At 44.4% G+C, this 20,459-nt stretch overlaps 1 protein-coding gene across 1 annotated transcript in view; it reads left to right on the forward strand.

The window, feature by feature from the left end:
- SH3RF3 (SH3 domain containing ring finger 3) overlaps positions 1 to 19,686 on the forward strand; it is a 252,470-nt gene extending 232,784 nt beyond the window's left edge. Inside the window, exons 9-10 of the mRNA XM_075136349.1 lie at positions 5,119 to 5,456; positions 16,434 to 19,686. Coding sequence (XP_074992450.1) covers positions 5,119 to 5,456; positions 16,434 to 16,602 — 507 coding nt within the window. The 3' untranslated portion in view covers positions 16,603 to 19,686. The remainder of the gene's footprint in view (positions 1 to 5,118; positions 5,457 to 16,433) is intronic.
- Positions 19,687 to 20,459: the final 773 nt, after the last annotated feature.

Here is a 20,459-nt window from a genome sequence, read left to right on the forward strand (position 1 = left end):
CTAGTCTTTCCCTAATATCAGAAGTAATTGTGTAGTAAGTAATTATTGTTGTCTTGTTCAGTATGTCATCTCTGCCTCATGAGAAATAGTGACAAACTGCAAATGATAAATACATATCCAAAGACATCCCAGACCTGAAGCTTTCCTTTGAGATGATGCTGGTTTGGTTTTTGTGCTTTTTAAATAATTAACAAAATCTCAAGTCAAATAATTTTACAGATTTTAAAAACCCAAATAGCTTTTTTCCTAAAAGACATAATCCAAAATACCACCTACTCTTTCAATGCAAGCATCAATCACCAGTAGCCAAGCTGGAATCAGAATTAAGATGCATTTACAGACACTAACTTAAATTTACTGAAACAAGTACTGACCAAGCTAAGCAAGCAATAAAAGTGGTGGTTTGGGGATACTGACTGGTAGATGAGTTCCTCATTTGTTCTGTAGGGCTCAGGGCAGCATTTAAACAGTTTTGTTTCTCTTTTCTTCATTTTTAAATGAAACCTTTTTTCTCCCTCTGGCTCTCTTGTCTATTGGTGTAACTGATGTTGCATGAGAAATTACCTCATTTCAATGGCTGGAGCCAGTTTTTCTATCAGCTGCAGTAAGGTTTCCTCATTTATTTAACGAGCCTGGATAGGGAGGAAATTAAGTATTAGGAGCTGCAGATGAAGAAAACTAAAACAGAATTTTCTGTTTATTAGGATGGTTAAAAAAAAAAAAAAAAAAAAAGACATCTGTATTAATATAGCCAGTACATATAATTGGTATTTGGATTATGGCGTGATTATTACTTTGCAGACAGGGGACTCCGTTATCACTCAGTCATCAACGAAGTAGCTGCATTCTGTGCTCATCTCATCTCTGAAGCTGAAAGAAGAGCTAGTTATTATCTTCAAGTGGGGTTATTAATGAGGGAAAAAATCATCCCCAATTACTGTGAAGCAAAATATTTCAACATTTACATATCTGAGACTTCAATTTTGATCTAGTCCTTTATGAGTTCTTAAGCTCAGAGTGTATTCACTTTTCCAAACGTTCCCACAGCGACATATCAAGGGGAACCTGCACCTGTCCAAGTGCTGGCTTCCCCAGGTGTATGCTTCAGGGTCACAGAAATGCTGCATGTCCCATCCTTGTGTGGCCAGACACTGATTTCCACTGAGATTCCTTCGTGTTACACCATAGGATTGGAGTGTCAAGCGTAGGCTTCACTAGAGAAGTAAGAAATTCTGACCTGCCTATATTGTCTGTGTTCACAGTCTTTTTTTTCTTAACTAGAAACAGCCTGGAATTTATGTGAAAGAGCTAATTTCATTCTCTTGCCTTTTTTTTGAACAAGGTATTGATCCTTGTGAAATTAATGGTTTGGAAGTTTTGACTCTGAATCTCCTAGGATAAAACCTGAGCAACACAAAGGTGATGATTTAAATTCAATTAAACTTGTGGGCACTAACCAGGAGATGGGAGAAGTGCTGTCCGTACTGTGAATCCATCCATCAACACAGATGCGAAGGTCTGACCTTGGCAGGTTCAGGAGGTAGGGACGTCAAACACAGTTTGCAGTCAATTGGAAACGTAGCTACTAGACAAAGAAAACTCAATAATTACACAGCTGTTTCAGTAGATTACAGATTTCCTAGAAAACAACAAAATAGCCATCTGTGAATGGAAAAAGTAAACCATCTTTTTTTTTCATTCAAAAACTTAATTCCTGAAAGTCATCAGATATGTCCTCTGTAAACTTATTATCTCTTTTCAAAACCCACAGAGTCTGTAACCAATCGGTATAGATTTGTCTACAGCATTTATGCCCATTAATGCCTCGTAGATTTACAGTGAAGCTACTGAAGAAAGGACTGTCTTGGACAGCCATATAAATATTAAATTAATTTCTTGTGAAGGATGGCTGCTATTACACTAAATATTAAATGAATTCATAATACTTGGACATTTGCAATAAATCACTACTGGGACTGCATACTAACATCCCATTCCAAATCTTTTCTTTTTTTTAATATTAAAGCCATGGAAAAAGACCAGTTGCTCTCAAAGAAATGTACAGCTTTGTAACACTGGAGTCATTAACGGATTCCCACGGCACAAGGAGGAGTTTTAACTTAGTTCCATTTTACAGATGGGGGGAGGAGGCATGAAGGGGTTTAGGTTGAATTGCTGATCACAGGAGGTTCGAACCCAATCTGTTTCTCATGAGAGACATCACAGTAAATTATCAGCTCCTGGCAGTCCTTGTTTTGCTTGAAGTGCTGTGAGCAGCATCGGCAGAGGATCTGGCAATGTGATACCAGAAGGCTGAGAGCACTTGCCAGATTCAAAGGGAGAAAGAGCTGGATGTAAAGGCTAATCTCCAGGCACCCGAAGTGGTTTAGTATCAGTTCACCTCTAAATATCTTGCCCAAGGCCACGATGGGAAGGATGGGACTCCTCAGGTTTTGACTAGCAGGACTAGGCTTAGCAATTGAAGTAAATCATCTTCTCTCTTTAGAGAACACAGGTCTCAGTCTCAAAAGTTTAGTGAAATGCTCAGTGGACTAAGAAGGGCTGAAAATCAATTCTTTGTTTTCCCTTTTGTTAAAGTAGAACAAAGGGTACATTAGCAAGTTCATTATAGCTCTCTGTTATCTGAGGGATAGTAGCTCGAGCGTAGAAATTTATGCCAGGGCTAACGGTGTAGCGTGGAAGCCGTTCTTGTAAACAAAATTGAATAACTGTCAGACTCATCTCTTTTTTAATGTGCAGATGGGTGTGACTATATGCATCTCCTTCTTTCCAAAGATTTTTGCTTCTATGCCTTAAATAGCCTAAGTCACACAAGGTTTTTCTAATGAAAATTTGCCAAGATATTTGAATTAGAAGCAAAAATTAGAAAAGCTGCTACCACATAGGAATATTAATTGTTCATTATACAGGGCTTTAGTTCACATAGTTACTTTGCATGTGCAAAGCTACCAATTACAGAGGCTCAAAGTGCTCACTGCTGCACAATCACCATTTCTCCAGGGCCCCACAATGGCTATTGTATTCTGTCACTGACCTTTAGACACCTTCAAATGCATATTGACACAGTAGGCTGGGATCATTAGAGCTATTGTTTCAGTGCGCCACAGGGAAAGGAGACTTTTGCAATTTTGTCAAGAGCTTTAAAATTTGATATAATGATGACAGCAGCGATATTTCTTAATTAGAGAGTGAGAGAAACACTGAAGTATTTTTCTGGTGCTTCAGGTGAATTCCAGCATGCACATCTACCACAGTTCCCACAATGGTCCTCTCCCATCGGGGAAAGAAGACGTTTATCAGGGGCTTTTCTATTGTTTCCAGGGGAATTTATTTAGTATTTTTGACCTGATGGTGCCATATGGCCAGCCTCCCTTAGCTTCCATGGATTCTGCCTGGATGAACATCTTGGCAGGATGGATCCTTTCATCCTGTAAGTGACAAACACCCTTTTAAACAGAGCATATAGTTGGAACCGGTGGTATGCAGGAGACTGGGATCTGGAAGCGTAATTCAAACTCTGCTCCTCAAAAATCAGTGGACATTGGCTCTGTGGTAGCAATTATGCTTCATTTTAGCTCTCCTGTGTCTTAACATCTAAGGTATTTCTGTTTTCTTACCAGTCTGTGCCAGCTAAAGAGTGCAAACAAGAACTTTGGGAACAGAGATATCAGATACTCCAAGTACATTTACTGTAGTAAATCCAAGTATCTTCTAAAAGTTTATATTTATTTTATTGTAGCCCTCCTATTTTTTAAAGCTGCTTTGAGAAATTACTTCAGCAGTCAGTACATAAAAGAGCATCATTTTAAACCTTGCATGGGACATTTTGTCTACAGAGACTAAATAAATTACTGGCTTGTATTTCCAAAGAGTGTACCTGCTTGAAGACAGAGAGGTAGTTTCTGTTCCGTAAGTATTGCAGTTGCTGGGTTCGTTTTTATCCCCTGGGATCCTATTATAGAACAAATTATCAACTATAACTAAACTTCACAGCCCTGAGTCTTTGAAGATAGTCTTGGGTAATGGCTTGCACTTCTGAAGAGGAAGAAATCTAACAGACTTTTTGCAAAACTTCTTGTGTCATTAAAAAAATGGAAAATTTACTGCACAGCATTGCTGGTTGCAACTCCAGCCTAGCGCTGTGCCAGTTTCTGGACACAATACCTCTACCCAAAAAACTTTCTAGCTGAAGGACATAATATTGGGTATCTGTGTGTGCTTGAGGTAAATGTGCAGCAGGATTTCTCACACTGCTATAAAACCCACAAGGTCGGATGTGTTTCTTCAGTAATGCAGGCTGAACTTTTTTTTTCACATTAATTGAAAGGGTGATTCAGAAACCCTTGTAGAACTTTGAAACCTCCCATGCACTGCCACTGCAATTGTCAATTGTGAATCAAGGTAATACCTCTACCTTAACACATCAGGAGAAGTGACCCACTTCTGGGAGAGAGACGCGAATAGGTACAGCTGTGTGATGCAGGACATGAAGGGGAGCGTGCGCTGGAAAGAGCTATTAAACCACTGTCTTGTGCCTCTATTCTCCCTATGGTAAATCCGCATCAGGTGATAAACGAGGCAGTAATGATGAGCGCTTCTCTTGCAATGGGCTGGGATCTGAAATCTCTCCTCAGACCCCTGTGCTTCCCAGCAGAGGTTTTTAGCCATAGGGCTTGATTTGTTACTTTTGGGGAGTTTCTGTATTGAGGGACAGGATTCTCCTGGAAGAGAGAGGGCAGCACTTCGATTGCCGCCTTCTCTGCATGGGAAGTTTGTACCTTTGTTGTCCCACTGTAACTGCACTATTTCTTTCAAAAGGCACATGATCACTGCCTGGGTGGATTTGAAATTTGAAAATGGAGGTAATCTTTGCAGTATGTTAGGTTCTCACTCTGCTGAACAAGTGGAAGCCCTGTTGGATGGGGAGGGATTTTCATAGGATCTTTATTATTGAAAGCTCAAGTTCTACCTGGATCCACCTCTAGTCATGGCAGTTTTGGGAGATTTCCTACCACACACATTGAGATTTTCAGAAAGAAAAACAAAGGGAGTTGGTATGTCTGCTCACTGCCCGTATTTTGTTTGGTCCCTTTGCAGAAGGAGAAGAAGAGCGGGCTGCTGAAACTTCTAGCAGGAGCATCAACAAAAAAGAAGTCACGCTCCCCACCATCCGTGTCCCCCACGCACGACCCCCAGGCAGCCATCGAAGGAGTCCTGCAAGGGGCAGTGGGACCTGAGCTCTCCTCCCTCTCCAGCCACGGCAGGGCCGGCTCATGCCCTATCGAGAGTGAAATGCAGGGAGCCATGGGGCTGGAGCCTCTGCACAGGAAAACAGGCTCCTTGGATTTGAATTTTTCCATCCCTTCTCCTGCCAGGCAGCCCCTCTCTTCCATGGCAGCTATTCGGCCAGAGCCCAAGCCTTTGCCCAGGGAAAGGTAAGCTGTATATCTCCTGAGGTTGCCTGCATCCTCAGGGAGCATTTGGAGGAGGGCTGCAAGTTTAACTTGCTTGAGGGTTGTTGCAGTTTGGCTGCGCTGTGGATTGCCTGCAGGTGGCTCAGTGTCTTTTAGGAAGACAGAGCTTACATGCATCTGCCCGTTGAAAATCATTTGACACACAGTGCAGGTTTAATGTTCATTGATTAAAAAAGCGGTGAACAGCACCTGTCCATGACACTGTACATCCCTAATGTCTAAATATGGAGGACAGCAGTGCTTTCTCAGCCCAAATGGTGTAAATACTGTTGGCAAAGGCCACTTTTTAAGTGGGATCCCTATGTTTTCATAAATTTATGGAGTTGCCATGTGGCGCTTCCGGCTTGGGGGCAACAGGGTGATGTGTTTGCTCATCAAGGCCCTTTCTGGCCTGTTCTGCAATACCAAAGACTGTTTCAAATTCTCCTTGTTTAGGATACTTACAGGTAGTGCCACCTTCAGTGACCAGTTACCAAAAATGTAGCTCATTTCTAGAGAGGAATGTATCAGCAATTCTGGAGTTCATTTCAGCAACCTGCTGTGCACCTTGGTACCTTAGAGTAACTGACCTTGCAAATCTGAAAAGAGTAGAGTAGGAACACCAAAATACAAAAGCAGATGGAGAGAGAGATAAGTAACTAGAAACAGGGGTGCAGAAAAGAGCTAGGTCTCCACGTGCAGAGCCGTATTGCCTTCAGGTAAATATTTTCTACAAGACTGTAGTTTGAGGACTGGGAAGGGAACAGATAATACACTGATACGATGCTATTGAAATGCTTTCCACTGAAAAAGTGATTGATGAGAACATGAGAACTCTTCTCCCAAGTAACTAGTGATAGGATGAGAGGAAATGGCCTCAAGTTTTACCAAGGGAGGTTTAGATTGGACATTAGGAAAAATTTCTTTACTGAAAGAGTGGTCAAGCCTCGGAACAGGCTGCCCAGGGAAGTGGTGGAGTCACCATCCCTGGAAGTATTTAAAAGACGTGTAGATGAGGCACTTAGGGACATGGTTTAGTGGGCAAGGTGGTGTTGGGTTGATGGTTGGACTCGATGATCTTAGAGGTCTTTTCCAACCTTAATGATTCTATGATTCTATGTTTTTTACAAAAGCATTGAAGAGTTTGCAAAAAGCAGTCTAGGGAATTCTCTGGAGTTGATATTTAAAACAATTTTGGAACAATAGTAAAGTTCCAGAAGTTTGAAAGAAACCATTTTTGTCTGAGTGTATGAAAGAGGCTGACCCTGAATCCAGCTGGGGTCACGGAGCAGATGATATAGGGCATAACAAGGGATACTACAGGACAGTTCATACCTTACACAGTGTTTTACTGATTGCAGATTGAAATTTGGTTGGGAAGGTAAACAATGACACTATAACATATTTAAACTTCTCTAAGGCATCTGGTTTGTTACCATAAAATGTCTTGCTGAGTAAACTGTACACAACCAACACAGCAGATACTAAGTGGATTGAAAACTGATTCACTGGCATCAAATCTAACTCTAAATCAGAAATCAGTAGAAAATGGTTGTGTATATATGTAACGTAGCCCAACAACAGTTGGGTCTTGGACCTGCACTGTCCAACATAAAGTCTTTGCTATTGCAGAATGGAGGACAGAAGTCAGAGGTAGGTGATGAAGAGGGCAGACCCCTTGGTACAGAGCTAATTCTATGCATTGGTAAGGAGAACACAAAGTAGCAGTATATTTGAGAAGAGCCAAATCTGAGGCAAACTGGAGTGACCTCAGAGAAGCATCATAAGAATGATGGAAGATTTAAAACAATACACTTGTAGTGAGTGATACCGGGAGCTCTGGTACACCTAGTAAAGAACAGGCTTAGGAATGGCTGGGTAACAGTCTGTAAGAGACTGCAAACAGGATAGCCATGGGAATATTTTTACTCTAGATTGGGCATTTTGTCTAAAAGAGATGCTGTTGTTCAAGTGCAGCTATTAGCTTTGAAGCAGAAATAAATACAGGCAAGTCCTTCAGCATTGTAATGAAGGCAGTGAGAGCAGACTATCACAGTAGTCTCTTGTCCTTAAAAACCATGAAAAAGCAATTTAGTAAAAGGAGTGAAAAACCAATCCCTATTTAGGCACAGTTAATTTGGTCTACATCAGTTTAGATTAATGCTATAAGAAAAGCTAAACCAATATAAACCAGATTTAGCACCAGTGTAACTAAATCAGTGGAATGCTGCACCTTTAGTTAAATGTAGCCATGAAAAGAAGCTGGGAAGAACATCCCGTGACATCTCCAGAGCTGGCTATTGAGGTGCTGCTCTCAAAGCTTTACTGTAGAGAAGTCCAAACACATTATTTAATATGCCAGGGCTAGTCCCATATCCTACAAATTTCTCAGTTCACCTCAGCATGGTCTGGATAGTGAAACATTTAACTGATTACAAGTGGCAGAATAGAACCAGAGGGACAAGGGTTAGCTGCGTCTGCTCAGCCATGCTGGAATCAGGAGTAAATAGATTTAGACTGCTAAAACTGAGTAAATACTCCAATTGCAGTATATGGTGGTAAGGAACTTACTCTGATTTTAAGCATTTTAATTCCTGAGTCTTAAATCCGAAAATAAGCTATAATTGAAGTAACCCTAATTATACACAGCAGGCAAGATTCTCTAATTGATTTATGAATTAACTTCCATATCATTGGTGTATCTGCATTTCTTAACTGATCATATGGGTTTTTTCATGCCCATAATGGGAAATATTAATTACCTTCATGCACTAGGAAGGATAATGCTTAGTCCTGGAATAATCTGAGCAGATACATTAAACACTTGTCTCCTAGAAATTCATCCCACATCCATCTGTGCTCATTAAATCATCAAATTGCTCAGAAGTACCAAATTATATTTTTTTTAAAACAAATTACGGTTTTCAAACCACTTGTTCTTTTCACATCTGGCAATGGAGGAACTCGCATTCAACGTCACTCAGCTCCATATTTTGCTTGTTTGCATTTTGGTACATTTCATCCGCACAGTAGGAGCAATTCTCTGAGAAAGAAAAGGGAGGAGAGGGAAAAAAAGGTTAGATAAACAGATTCAGATGCTGGATGAAATTTTAAAAAGCTGCAAAGCATTTCAGTGCACTTAGCTGTACTTGGCTTTCTGTCTCCCAACGCCCATCTGTGCGCATAGAGACAGAGCACTGAAAGGTTGGAAGAAGTAGCACATTCCTTAATATTTACGGCATTCGAAATGAGGCTCATGCAGGCAGCAGAGCACCGCTACTTCTCCCATAGAGGCTGGCTTGCAACTCCAGCGCTCGCCACATCCAGGCTACTGATCAAACCCGAGCGGTCATGCCACTAGCCATATCGGAGGTGCATTAAAAGGCTCTGATTGCTCGCAGCTCGATGCTCACGATTTAAGGGAAGAATTGCCTATTCCGCTGCCTGACAGCGCAGCCCTTCGTGGGAGTTGCAGGCAGTCAGACAGGAAGGTGAAATGAGCTTCACCCTCTCGGAGATGCTGCTAATGTTTATGCTCTCGTTCATTTTTTGTGCATGGGGAGACTGAGGAAAACAATTATTTTATCTTATCCTACTTGATATTCGAAAACCTGGTTATGGATGGCTGGATTAGAAAGAAAATTGCTCCTAGCTCTCCCATCATTTAGCCTTGATATTTAACTGGTTTGCTGGGATAGTTAGTGCCCATCTCTGCCTTCTGGGTGTAGTTTCCCACTACTGGTTTATAAAACCACCTTCCTTCAGCTGCTCTCTGCCATAAAGCATCCAGCAGTCCGAGCAACAGAGCGGAGAAATTTCCCAGGTGGTGTCCTTGTCACTTCGTGTTGTCACAAGTTGTCACTTGATTAACTGTCAAGTGACTGCCCCATCAGGCTGCGTGTGCCCCACATGCTCTTTTCCACCTGCTGCTCTGTCCAGTTTCTGCTGGTGCAAGAAACAGAACCAGTACAGGGATGTGCTGTGGTGAGGCAGAGCCTGGGCCACAGACTTGCCCACGCTGTCGGTTCACGTGGGAGAGGGGTGTGCTGTCTGCCTCGCAGCGCCAAAGCAAAATACTTTCCTTGCCACCCCCTTCAAGAAAATATGACTGTACATTAAGCAAAACAGGAGAGCTGAGCGTGCATGTGTGTGTGCATGAGTCATGTCCCCCTCGCTGCCTGGCACTGTTCCCAGATGCAAACCTGAGTAAAACATGTCACGCGTTGTTGACTCTTTCATAGTAACTGGCACTAATTCTGCCATGTTATATTCTGATAAAGCAGTTGTATCCAGACTTACTGTCACGACTGGCATATCTGTGCTGTGTTTCTATGGTTTTCGTGGAGCCTTCAAGCAAGTTGTAACCACAACAGTGCTGCAGAATAAGATGGGAGCAGTGAGTTTCACCTTTAAAATAGACCCCTCCATGTTTCCATGTATCCTTTCTACAAATCACTGCCACATTAGAAATGGAGCTTCCAATTCAAGGAAGCATTCAAGCATGTGCTTAACGCCCATTGATTTCAATTTTGCTGTGCACGTATATCTTCTTTGCCAAAAAGGAAAGCAAAGGAAGGGGTTTTTCTTTCCTGGAAAATGATACTAGAGAAATGTCCCTGGGAGTAAGTTCTGACTGAACAGTGACATGTATGCACATGGTTAAGTGCTTCTCTGACTACGGGTACCTGCCTTAGGACTGAGAGACTAGAATTAACCATCTCAGAAATTGAATCCTGCAATATTTCCAGCAGAAGGGTAAAAGATCCAGCTGAGATTTGTTCTTCTAAGGCTGCTGATTCAGACACTATAATATGGTGAAGTGGGTTCTGGCTTGTAGTGTGTGCAGAGGCACTTTGCAGGTCTCTGCAGTCTGCCAGTAAAAGGATGGAGAAATAGAGCTCCACCAATAAGCAAGAGCAGTGGTTAACCGGATTAGATGCCTCATTTTCACCAATTATCTATCCCCCACAAAACTAACTGTGTACCCCTAACACACAAGGGACCTGTTGAAGTTACAGGACTGGACTCCTGAAACCTGTCCTGAGTGCGTGATACTTTGACAAACAGAAACCTCCATTAAGCATCCGAACTCAAGCACTCTAAATGGGACCGGATTAGAGGTTAGCCCTGCAGACCTAATTTGCCTCTGTACGTGTTTTCTTAAGTTTCTCTAGCTCCATCAGTGTCCTGGATGCACGTATTTACTCATTGAGCAGACACTCAGTACTCTGGGGTTTTTTTCCTCAATGTCCAGGCCTGAGCCCAGCCCTTAATTACTGATCAGTTCTGATCAATACTGTTCAATGCCTGTCTGTGCACGCTGACAGAGAGCCTGCATGAGTAATTCAGACTAGACAACTGACTCCTACGCAGCTAGGGTGCATGAGATGAGTCTCACTCTGTGGAAAGTGTGGCACGAGGCTTTGCAGCTGGAGGAGTCAGAGAACCCACTTATCCCACACCTGCACTACTCTGAATTTCACTGTGGTCACTTACTTAGACGTCCTCCAACCTCTGCAAAAGATGGGGTGGCTTTGGCAGCCACACATCTCTTCCATGTCAGAGCCTTGACTCACATCCAGAGCAGGACATCTTGTGCGCTAAATGAGGCAGGCATCCTATGGGAAAAATAGTATGCAATCATGTAATGAAAGATTATATTGCACACACATAAAAATGAAGTCATGGGCAATTTTAGTTGCCTGTTTCTTCATCTCAGATTCATGGGTGTGAAACATTCCTGTTCTGTTAAGGTAGTGGATGTCTTTATGCATCTACATACATGACATTTTTAGTCAGTTTGCTTTTTTAAAGGAAGCAAAACCAGAACTTCCATCATGTAACATCCATTTGAGGTTCGGAGTCTTAGCTGCACCTTGCAGATGTCAGCAGCGGTAGCAAAGTGAGAGCTGGGTGGGAGAGGTGTTTCTTTTGACTGCAAGGATGAGTGCTGTGAAGACATGGGACAGTGGGATTCCTAGGTGTTTGCTGACAGCAGAGGGACAGGGATGATGGACCCATTCCCAGCTCTCAGTGAGTTAATTGCTGCCAGGGTCCCTGTCCCACCCTCAGCCCCAGTGCCAGCCTCTATCCATGCAGTCTCCTGCCCCACGGTATGTCATGTCCCAGCCCCAGTCTCCTTCCCACCAAGGCTCTTTGCTCTCCCAGACTCAGCTCAGCACAGCTGCCCCCCTCAGCAGCCATATCCACATCTTCTGTCAGGGCTTCCAGTTTTCATCATGGTCCCACTTCTCCCTTGGCTTCCAGTTTTTCTCCCATCAGCCTCCCTCTCCCTCCACCCCCTCCCTCGCCTTATCCCGCTCTCCAGCTCCCTGAGGTTTCCCTGCTCAGGCAAAACCCGTCCCCCATCCTTGCTGATACTACTCGCAGCCTCTCCTCATGTATTTTCTCTTGGGCACTGAAGACCCTCCCCAGGCCACTGCCCATCCCAGACAGTCCCCTCTGGGGATGAAGTGCCCACCCAAGGGTGCCACAGCAGCCAGCAGTGGGGAAGTCCAACATCAAGTCTGTGCCCTGAGAGAAAAAGATAAGAGGAGCCCGTTGCTGGGAAAGGAAGAGAAATGCAACCTCTGAGGTGCCACAGAGCTAGGACATCTTGGAACATGAATCAGCAAAGATTTTGCCTTTAGTGCTCATACGAGCCTTTACTAAGCATGTGCCATTTTGAGGTGGTTTGAATGCTTTTAACCTGGCCAAGAGCAGGTGATTTTCTGAAGGAACACCATCCTTGACAGACCAGTGGGGCCACAGGACAGGTCTTTGCTCCCAAATATGGGGACCTGAGAGCAGTTTGTGGAAGCCCTCACCTGGGTCCTGCTGGTGCTGCAAAAACCCTCACGTTATTCCTGGAGGTGATGAGACCATTTGGGCTGAATGTGGGACCCTCAGCCCGACACAGTCAACTGCTGTGGAGAGTTTGGGCCAAAATGGTTAACGTTTGGCAGAATTACAACTATCCGAAAGTACAATTTACAACACAAAATACCAAACATTGTTAATAATAGGCAGAGGTGGTTGCCACACTTGTCATCACAATTGTTACCCAGCTAATTAGCATTTTTAAAAGTTGGTGATTTAGAGGTGTAATGTGACACAGACAAAATTGAGATCGCTCTGAGATCCATCTAAAATACTAGGAAGCAGTTTGGTGTAAGAAAACCTGCAGTTTTGTAGTAGCTTCTCAAAGAGGGGACAAAAAGGGAAATGAAAAGGGGGGATATAAATAGAAGTATAGAGGACTGCCTTTTTGGGAGTGAGGGAGGATGTCTGGGAGGGGAAAGACAAAAAAGTGTGCCAAAAAAGTATGGCTGATGTATGTATTTGCAATTCAGTTCCAGAGGATAAACTAGGCTGAGATGCCGCCTGGAGGCCCGGAGGGGCGGCACGGCAGCGGCCTGCGGGCGGGCACCCCTGTGCCGGCAGCCCTCACCGTGCTGCTGCCCGCTGCAACCCTCCCTGGGCTGCCGCTCCCAGGCCCCACTTCAAAAGCTTCTCAAGGGAAAAAGCATATCATCTTTTTCCATCTCTCATGGAGGATTTCTTAACTGATTTGCAAGGTCTTTCATATCTAAGATTTCGTTATTCTATCGAAAACACTTTGGTGCTATCCTATGAAGTACCGTAGTTAACTGAATTTAAACCATAGCATTTGGGGTTTCCTTAAATGGGAAAAAGTACTTCATTTGGTAATGCAGCGATTGAGATCTGTTTTTCTAAATCTCTAAGGAGATGCTGTGTAGAACCCCTTTTGTGACGATGGGCACATTCCTGTTGAGCGTGGTCACCTCCCTCCTCATGTGAACCATTTAGGGACTAGCAGCTCCTCACTCCTAGGATGTAATCTGGCTTTAAAAGGATGGCTCTGTGCTTAAGGTATGACATGAGGTGTCGGCAATCCCAGCTGGGTCTTTGGGGCAACCCTGCTCAAGACACCACCTTTTTCTTTGTTTCTGTTTCCTGATCTGCCAAAAGGGCCCGCGAGTACCTCTGCACCACCCGGCTGCTGTTGAGGTCCGACCCTCTTCTTTCTCAAAGCCCCTTGAGATCCTGGTGCAGAGCTCCAGTGCTCTGTGATTGTGCATAGGGTTGTGAGATCTGAAACTTGGCATCATCTTAGATACAATTGTTCCACTCTGATAATTTAATTAATCAACAGTGCAGCAGAGTGTTTGAAATAATGTGTGCATTCATTTGCATAATGGCTGTAATTGGCAAAGCTTCATAATATAAGTGTAGCAGTTCCACAGATGACAGTGTGATAGACCATAGTCCTGCAGCCAGCCAGCAGCACACATTTCAACCTCTGTTATTTGCTTTTCCACAGAGGAAGGAAGTGACAACTAGATTTATTGACCAAGGGACAGAGAAGACCAGCAGATTTTTGATGGCACTTGAACACATATATTTTCTACATGTCTCTGTTGCTGTTGCTGCTCTTATCAAGATAAAATGGCCATAGTCAGGTTTTACAGCAGAATCTCCACTCCAAATGGAGTTAAATGTTTTTCCAAGTAACGGGATGTTTGGCTGTGGAGATGTCCAAACACAGAGCCAAAGCTGGTATTTTCACTGTCATGTCAAAGTGGAGTCCATAGCCAGTAGGTACCGGAGCAACGTCTGCAAAGAAAATAGCGACTGCCACTGGAAAGCCCCTTGCTTTGGTGCCATCTCACTGCGAATGGCCTCAGGGAGTGGTCCAGAGCCTCCAGGGCATGTTGAAGTTAGTCCTCAAGGACAGGATATTATTTAAAATAAATACTCGCCTTGTAACAAATGTGACTGAGGCATCAGTGGCCATGCGGTGGTTGTGGAAATATTAATCCTCAGGAGATGGGCTTTAGGTAATCAATTGGCATCTTTTAGCTATCTTACTGTATTCATTACTTTGCAATTAGCAAGACAGTTATTGACTGTTAACCAAATGCCAGATGACTGCGAAAGTACATGTGCTGAAGAAAAAAAACAGTGCAGCAGAAATACATTCCCTGCTCTGCACACAAGTGCATTGATATAAAAGGGCCCAGTTTGTGCGCTCAGGAGGACGCCTGCTGATAAGCCTGAGTGCAGAATAGCCGTATCAGGATCAGACCCGTCATTACTTCACTGAAATGAAGTGACACTTGAAAACTAAGTTCCCAGAGAGCTGTGTGAATGGTTCAGAACAGGGGCTCCCTGTTGGTTTGGAGAGTGCTTCAAAAGTCATTTGATACCTCTCCATTTTAGCTTCCCTTCCAGGTTTGAGGGACCCAATGTACATTCTCAAGAAACATAATAAGAAGAAAAATGTGAACTGCTTTAGCTAACCTCTGCTGATATCACAGGCAGTAGGTGGGAGCACTGCAAACCCCATTTTTCATCATCAGTAGACATGGGAAGAGCTATGGATGTCATCTATCTGGACTTCTGTAAGGTCTTTAACACAGTTCCCCACAACATCCTTCCCTCTAAATTGGAGAGATATGGATTTGATGGATGGACTGTTTGGTGGATAAGGGATTGGTTGGATGGTCGCATCCAGAGGGTAGTGGTCAATGGCTCAATGGCTGCATGGAGATCAGTGACGAGTGGTGTCCCTCAGGGGTCCGTACTGGGACCAGTACTGTTTAATGTCTTCATCAATGACATAGGCAGTGGGATCGAGTGCAGCCTCAGCAAGTTTGCAGATGACACCAAGCTGAGTGGTGCGGTCGACACGCCTGAGGGACGGGATATCCAGAGGGACCTGGACAAGCTCGAGAAGTGGGCCCGTGTGAACCTCATGAGGTTCAACAAGGCCAAGTGCAGGGTCCTGCACCTGGGTCAGGGCAACCCCCGGTATCAATACGGGCTGGGGGATGAAGGGATTGAGAGCAGCCCTGCTGAGAAGGACTTGGGGATACTGGTGGATGAAAAGCTGGACATGAGCCAGCAATGTGCGCTCACAGCCCAGAAGGCCAATCATGTCCTGGACTGCATCAAAAGAAGCGTGGCCAGCAGGTTGAGGGCAGTGATTCTGTCCCTCTGCTCTTGTGAGACTCCCACCTGGAGTACTGCATCCAGCTCTGGAGCCCTCAGCACAGGAAAGACATGGACCTGTTGGAGCAGGTCCAGAGGAGGGCCACAAAAATGATCAGGGGGATGGAACGCCTCTCCTATGAAGAAAGGCTGAGAGAGTTGGGGTTGTTCAGCCTGGAGAAGAGAAGGCTCCAGGGACACCTTAATGTGGCCTTTCAGTACTTAAAGGGGACTTATAAGAAAGATGGGGACAGACTTTTTAGTAGGGCCTGGTACATTCAGGCTAGCTATAAGGAAGAAATTTTTTACAATGGGGGTGGTGAAACAGTGGAACAGGTTGCCCAGAGAGGTGGTAGATGCCCCATCCCAGGAAACATTCAAGGTCAGGTTGGACGGGGCTCTGAGCAACCTGATCTACTTGAAGATGTCCCTGCCCACAGCAGGAGGGTTGGACTAGATGAGCTTTAAAGGTCCCTTCCAACGCAAACCATTCTATGATTCTATGATTCTATGATTTTTGGATGGAGCAGATGCAGCGCCGGATGTGTTACAGCAGAGGCAGATGCAGCGCCGGGAGAAAGCGGCTGAGTCCCTAGTGCAGGCTTGGCACATGACCAGGAGCAGGGGCCACCACGAGTAGTCCAGCCATTTGACAATACCTTCCTGCTTTCATGGTCTGGCTCTGGAGCACGTCCTGGTCAAGTATCCAATCAAGCTGGCCAGAAATCTCCCTGTCATACTGAGTTGTAGTAGAAAATGTAGCTGTATCAGATACGACTGCAAAAATGTAACTTATTGATGCAAAAATGCAAAACTGTAACTTATTGATGTTTCCAAAAGTATTTTTCCCCGAGATTTCTGATTCTGCTTCTGGTGCCTGGCTGCTCCCATCAGGCGCAGGCTCGACTGCTGGCTGACCAGGTCTTTGCGTTTTTGTCTCCAAAGGTACCGCGTCGTGGTCCCGTACCCACCGCAGAGTGAGGCCGAGATCGAACTGAAGGAAGGTGACATTGTGTTTGTGCACAAGAAACGGGAGGACGGCTGGTACAAAGGGACATTGCAGAGGAACGGCAGGACGGGCCTCTTCCCCGGGAGCTTTGTCGAGAGCTTCTGAGGACGGCTCGCCGCTCTCTCAACTGGAGGAGCTTTCAGGGGAAACTGCATAGCACAAGAAGAGACAGCAAAGGGAAACTGGACTGATAACCACTGCCATTTTTATTTCCAAAGACTCCCCCCAGGCCCTTCAGTCTACAGCTCGGGAGACGCAGTGCCCCGCTGCGCTCCTGAGACCGCGTGCGGTGCATACAGTGGTATGTTGAAGTAGTGCCTTCCACCTGGAATCACAGACTGAAAGGACGCCCATCTGGACTGTACGTAACCTAAACTCCGGCTGTTAACCCTTTGTGTAAATTATAGAGAAGATATCTTTAAAAAAAATTAAGAGGAAAGTTGTTATATTGCTGTAACTTATTTGTCAGAGCTGCAGTGTTCTTATTACTGGCCTATGCAAGATGGATTTGAGAGTTCAAGAAGGTGTGCTAGAAGCTCTTAAACTGGGATTTTGTTTTTCCCGAGGGAAAGAGAGGGAGGGGAGGGTGGAGAAAACCCCAGCTAAAGATTGGTGCATCGTCGTGCAAGAAAGAATGAGGAGTCCAAAACGTTAATGTCATGCTTTCTATATACCTCAAAGATATGCTGCGCAAGTTTGTCAGTGAGTGTGTTAGTGCTCAGAGTCCCATACCACCCGGTGTCCTGGCGCTGCTGCCGGGGAGGTGCTGGAGGAAGTACGGCTCCACCATTAAACTGTGGTTATTTGAGCAGAATCCCTTTTGCCTGTCTTCTGCCCTTATTATATGCAGCATGGATTTTTGTCCTTCAGTATCACTTTCCATTGCTTTTTTGTATGACGTACCTTTTTACTGTAAGAATTGCTCTACTTTATATATATTCCTACTAGATCAGACATTTCCTCTTTTTCATACATCTGGTGCTATTTTTTTTAATTGTTAAAGATTTGGTTTGGTTAAACAGAGAGGCTGCAACAAGATTTGCATTCAACATACAAAATTAGAAACGTATCTGAAGATCGAGATCAGACTGCTTGTTCGTGCTTCATAGAGGAAAAGAGAAAAAGCCGCTTGGTCACTGATAAACGTACCTGGGGGAGCGTGCCGGTGTAACACGCACGCGCTTGCTCTCTCCTACGTATTTAGAGTGGCTGAAGACCCACGCTGAAGCACAGCGTTCTGTCTCGAGAGTCATAATTACTTCAGAATTGGAAGTAATTCCCAGAGGAGTTGTTTTAATTGACTTTTTCATGGCAATAAGAAGAACACTGCAGGTTCTAGCACATGCAGGGACCGTGGAGTTTTCCTCTGTCATTGCATCACGGAGACGAGAGCTGATCTGCAACGGCTGTAATTAGCATTATCGAAATGTGATTTCTTACTGTAGAAATACACAGTTCTGGAGACTGTTCGATTTCTTAACGTGGTCAAGCTACAATACAAACCATATCAGGCAATATAAGCTTCCGTCTACCAGGGACTTAAAGGTGCAATAAATGTAAAGCGAGTTTAGCCAGTTATTCATATGAAGCAGAATGAGAAAAAAAATTCCATAATGCAATTGTGAGAGTATTTAAAAAGACATCAGCTCTTGAGGAACGAAACGCGATGAAAGGCTTTTCGTAGCTGTATCCGTACCTTGCCTTTGCCAGCGGCTGGCTGTTTGCCAAAGCCCACATGTGGTGGTTGTTTAAAAGCGTGTCGGAGGCACTGCAACCTGGAGATGATCTTATTAAAAGGAAGAGGCCCAGTGGGTGAACATCATTACTGCGTTACCAGTGTTTCATATGCGAAGGTGTAAGTTTTGTTTTCATTCAAGCCGTGTATACTAGTACCTATCAAAACCCATGTAAGTGAGCGTTCCTATTTAAGTTCAGCTCCGTGACTTTGTTCTCTGTAAAATAAGTTTCTTCTTGCTGTCACATGTAACAAACCAATTCCAGAAACACAGTCCATGGCCAAGTATAGCACCTTCAAACAGGGAGGCATCATTTTCAGGGTATTTCTTTTTATACTTAACGTTGCCACATTTGTTCATATTCCAGATAGTAATGAGTCAGCCACTAAAAGTTTAGTTACTGTTGAGAGGAAATTGCCTTTTTATAACCAATAAGAGACTGAAGAAACGTCTTCTGGAAAGACTTGCTTGAGACTAGAGCCATATCTGTCCGCTTATTTGGTTCAGATCAGAACTGGTATCACTGCACCTCCAACAGTAAACTGCACAGTTAGCGAGTCAGCAACACCAAAACGCGTGTTATCGATTCCAATAAAAATTCTGGGTTAGATCTGTCAGAGATGAGGAGATTTTTTCTGACAACTTACAGTGGTTAAAGCTCTCTTAAAATTCTGTTCCATGGGTGTATTTACTACGCTCAGAAAAAAGAAACATATGACAGCTTGCTTGCTGCCTATTGTGTTTAGCCGGATCGAAAATGGTTCCAGATTTCCACCTTTTCATGCTTGACTCTAACAGGACAAAAGTTGATGTGTGAGAAGATCAAGGGAAACACGCAGGTGTCGTGTCATGAAATCAGTGCTTTAAAATATATTTTGCAGGGAGGATGATGGTTTTTTTAATGGACAACAACCCCTCCGGTCATACCTCCTGCAAGGAAAAATATTTGGGGGGGAGGAGAGGTGTTTCTATTTTGATAACAGCTGTTTCTGGCCCCCTGTTTATTGCTTATCATCACAGTTTGGGTTACTGAGTAATCTTCTTGGACAAATCACTTCCATGCCAGGAGCACAAGCGCAGAACTTAATACAGCTCAGTGATACAAAAACGTGACCCAGTGCCATTTGGAAAGTCCTGGACTGAGAGAGGTTCGACTCGTACTGTGGTCTAATTTTTACCTGTCATACCAGGGCAAGGGGGAGGAGGGGGTATCTGCATCTCCTACAAAAAGAAAAGACTCCTTCTGGCGGCCTCAGTTTGTAAAATGCCAGGTTTGCTCTTCTAGAAATGGGTTCAAGTAATTGAACAATTCCTTTGAACTTTGCACAGCTCAGAAAATGTTTTTGTTATACATGAATGTTAACGTGATTTAGGAAATGTTGGCGGATATGAGTACAAATGAACTACAATGACTGTGTTTCTGATTCTTTAAATAAAATAAACATTAAGGCAACTTGACTGAGCTTTCTCTCTCTATTAGATGGCAAACTGAACTAACAATCTAAGTGGCTCTGAGGTTCACAAGGAAAACAGGGAAGACCCCGCTGCAAACCCTGCTCCTTTTGAGCTGACCCTATATCTCCTTTGCTTTCCGCAGTAATTCCCATATAAATAAAGGCCAGTTAAAGGTAAGAGATACCTGAGCAAAAGTTAGAATCTCCTTCTGGATCTTCTTTTGGCAGATCTGGGATTCTTCAAAATCTTAAGAAGTTAACACTTAGCTTACATGTGGAGAAAAGGTGTCTAGGTGCAGAGAAAGAGAGCCTGTCCCCCTCGGACGAGGGACTAAGGTGGTGAGGGCAAGGCTATGGCAGAGCGGCCGGGAGGGGATGCAGCAGCAGAAGCATTTGCAAGGAAAAGAGCAGCCGCTAATCCTGCTAGCGGGCTTCAGGGGTGCTCGGAGGTCGCCTGGTGGCTTGAGCAGGTTTGTGGGCAGAGGAAGACCCCTTCCTCCTGCCCCTGGCTGGGGCACAGTGCCAGCAGGGTCCACATGTCCTCCAGTCTACGTACAGCCAAGGAACCAAGAGAGAGGGAAGGAGCAGGTTGTACCCTGGGCATCCGAACGCCCCCCTAGCCAAGGCGAGGGGCATAAGCCCATTTTTGCACGTGGCCTGAGCTTCCCGTGCAGCAGCACGGTGCAGAGCGCCTGGAGGGGGGCTGTGCACGGGGTCTGGATGTGCTTGCCTTGGTTGGGCTGGGTGATGCCTTTGAGGAAGAGGCACCCGC

This window comes from Calonectris borealis, chromosome 1 (genome assembly GCF_964195595.1).
Source record: "Calonectris borealis chromosome 1, bCalBor7.hap1.2, whole genome shotgun sequence".
NCBI classification, from domain to species: domain Eukaryota; kingdom Metazoa; phylum Chordata; class Aves; order Procellariiformes; family Procellariidae; genus Calonectris; species Calonectris borealis.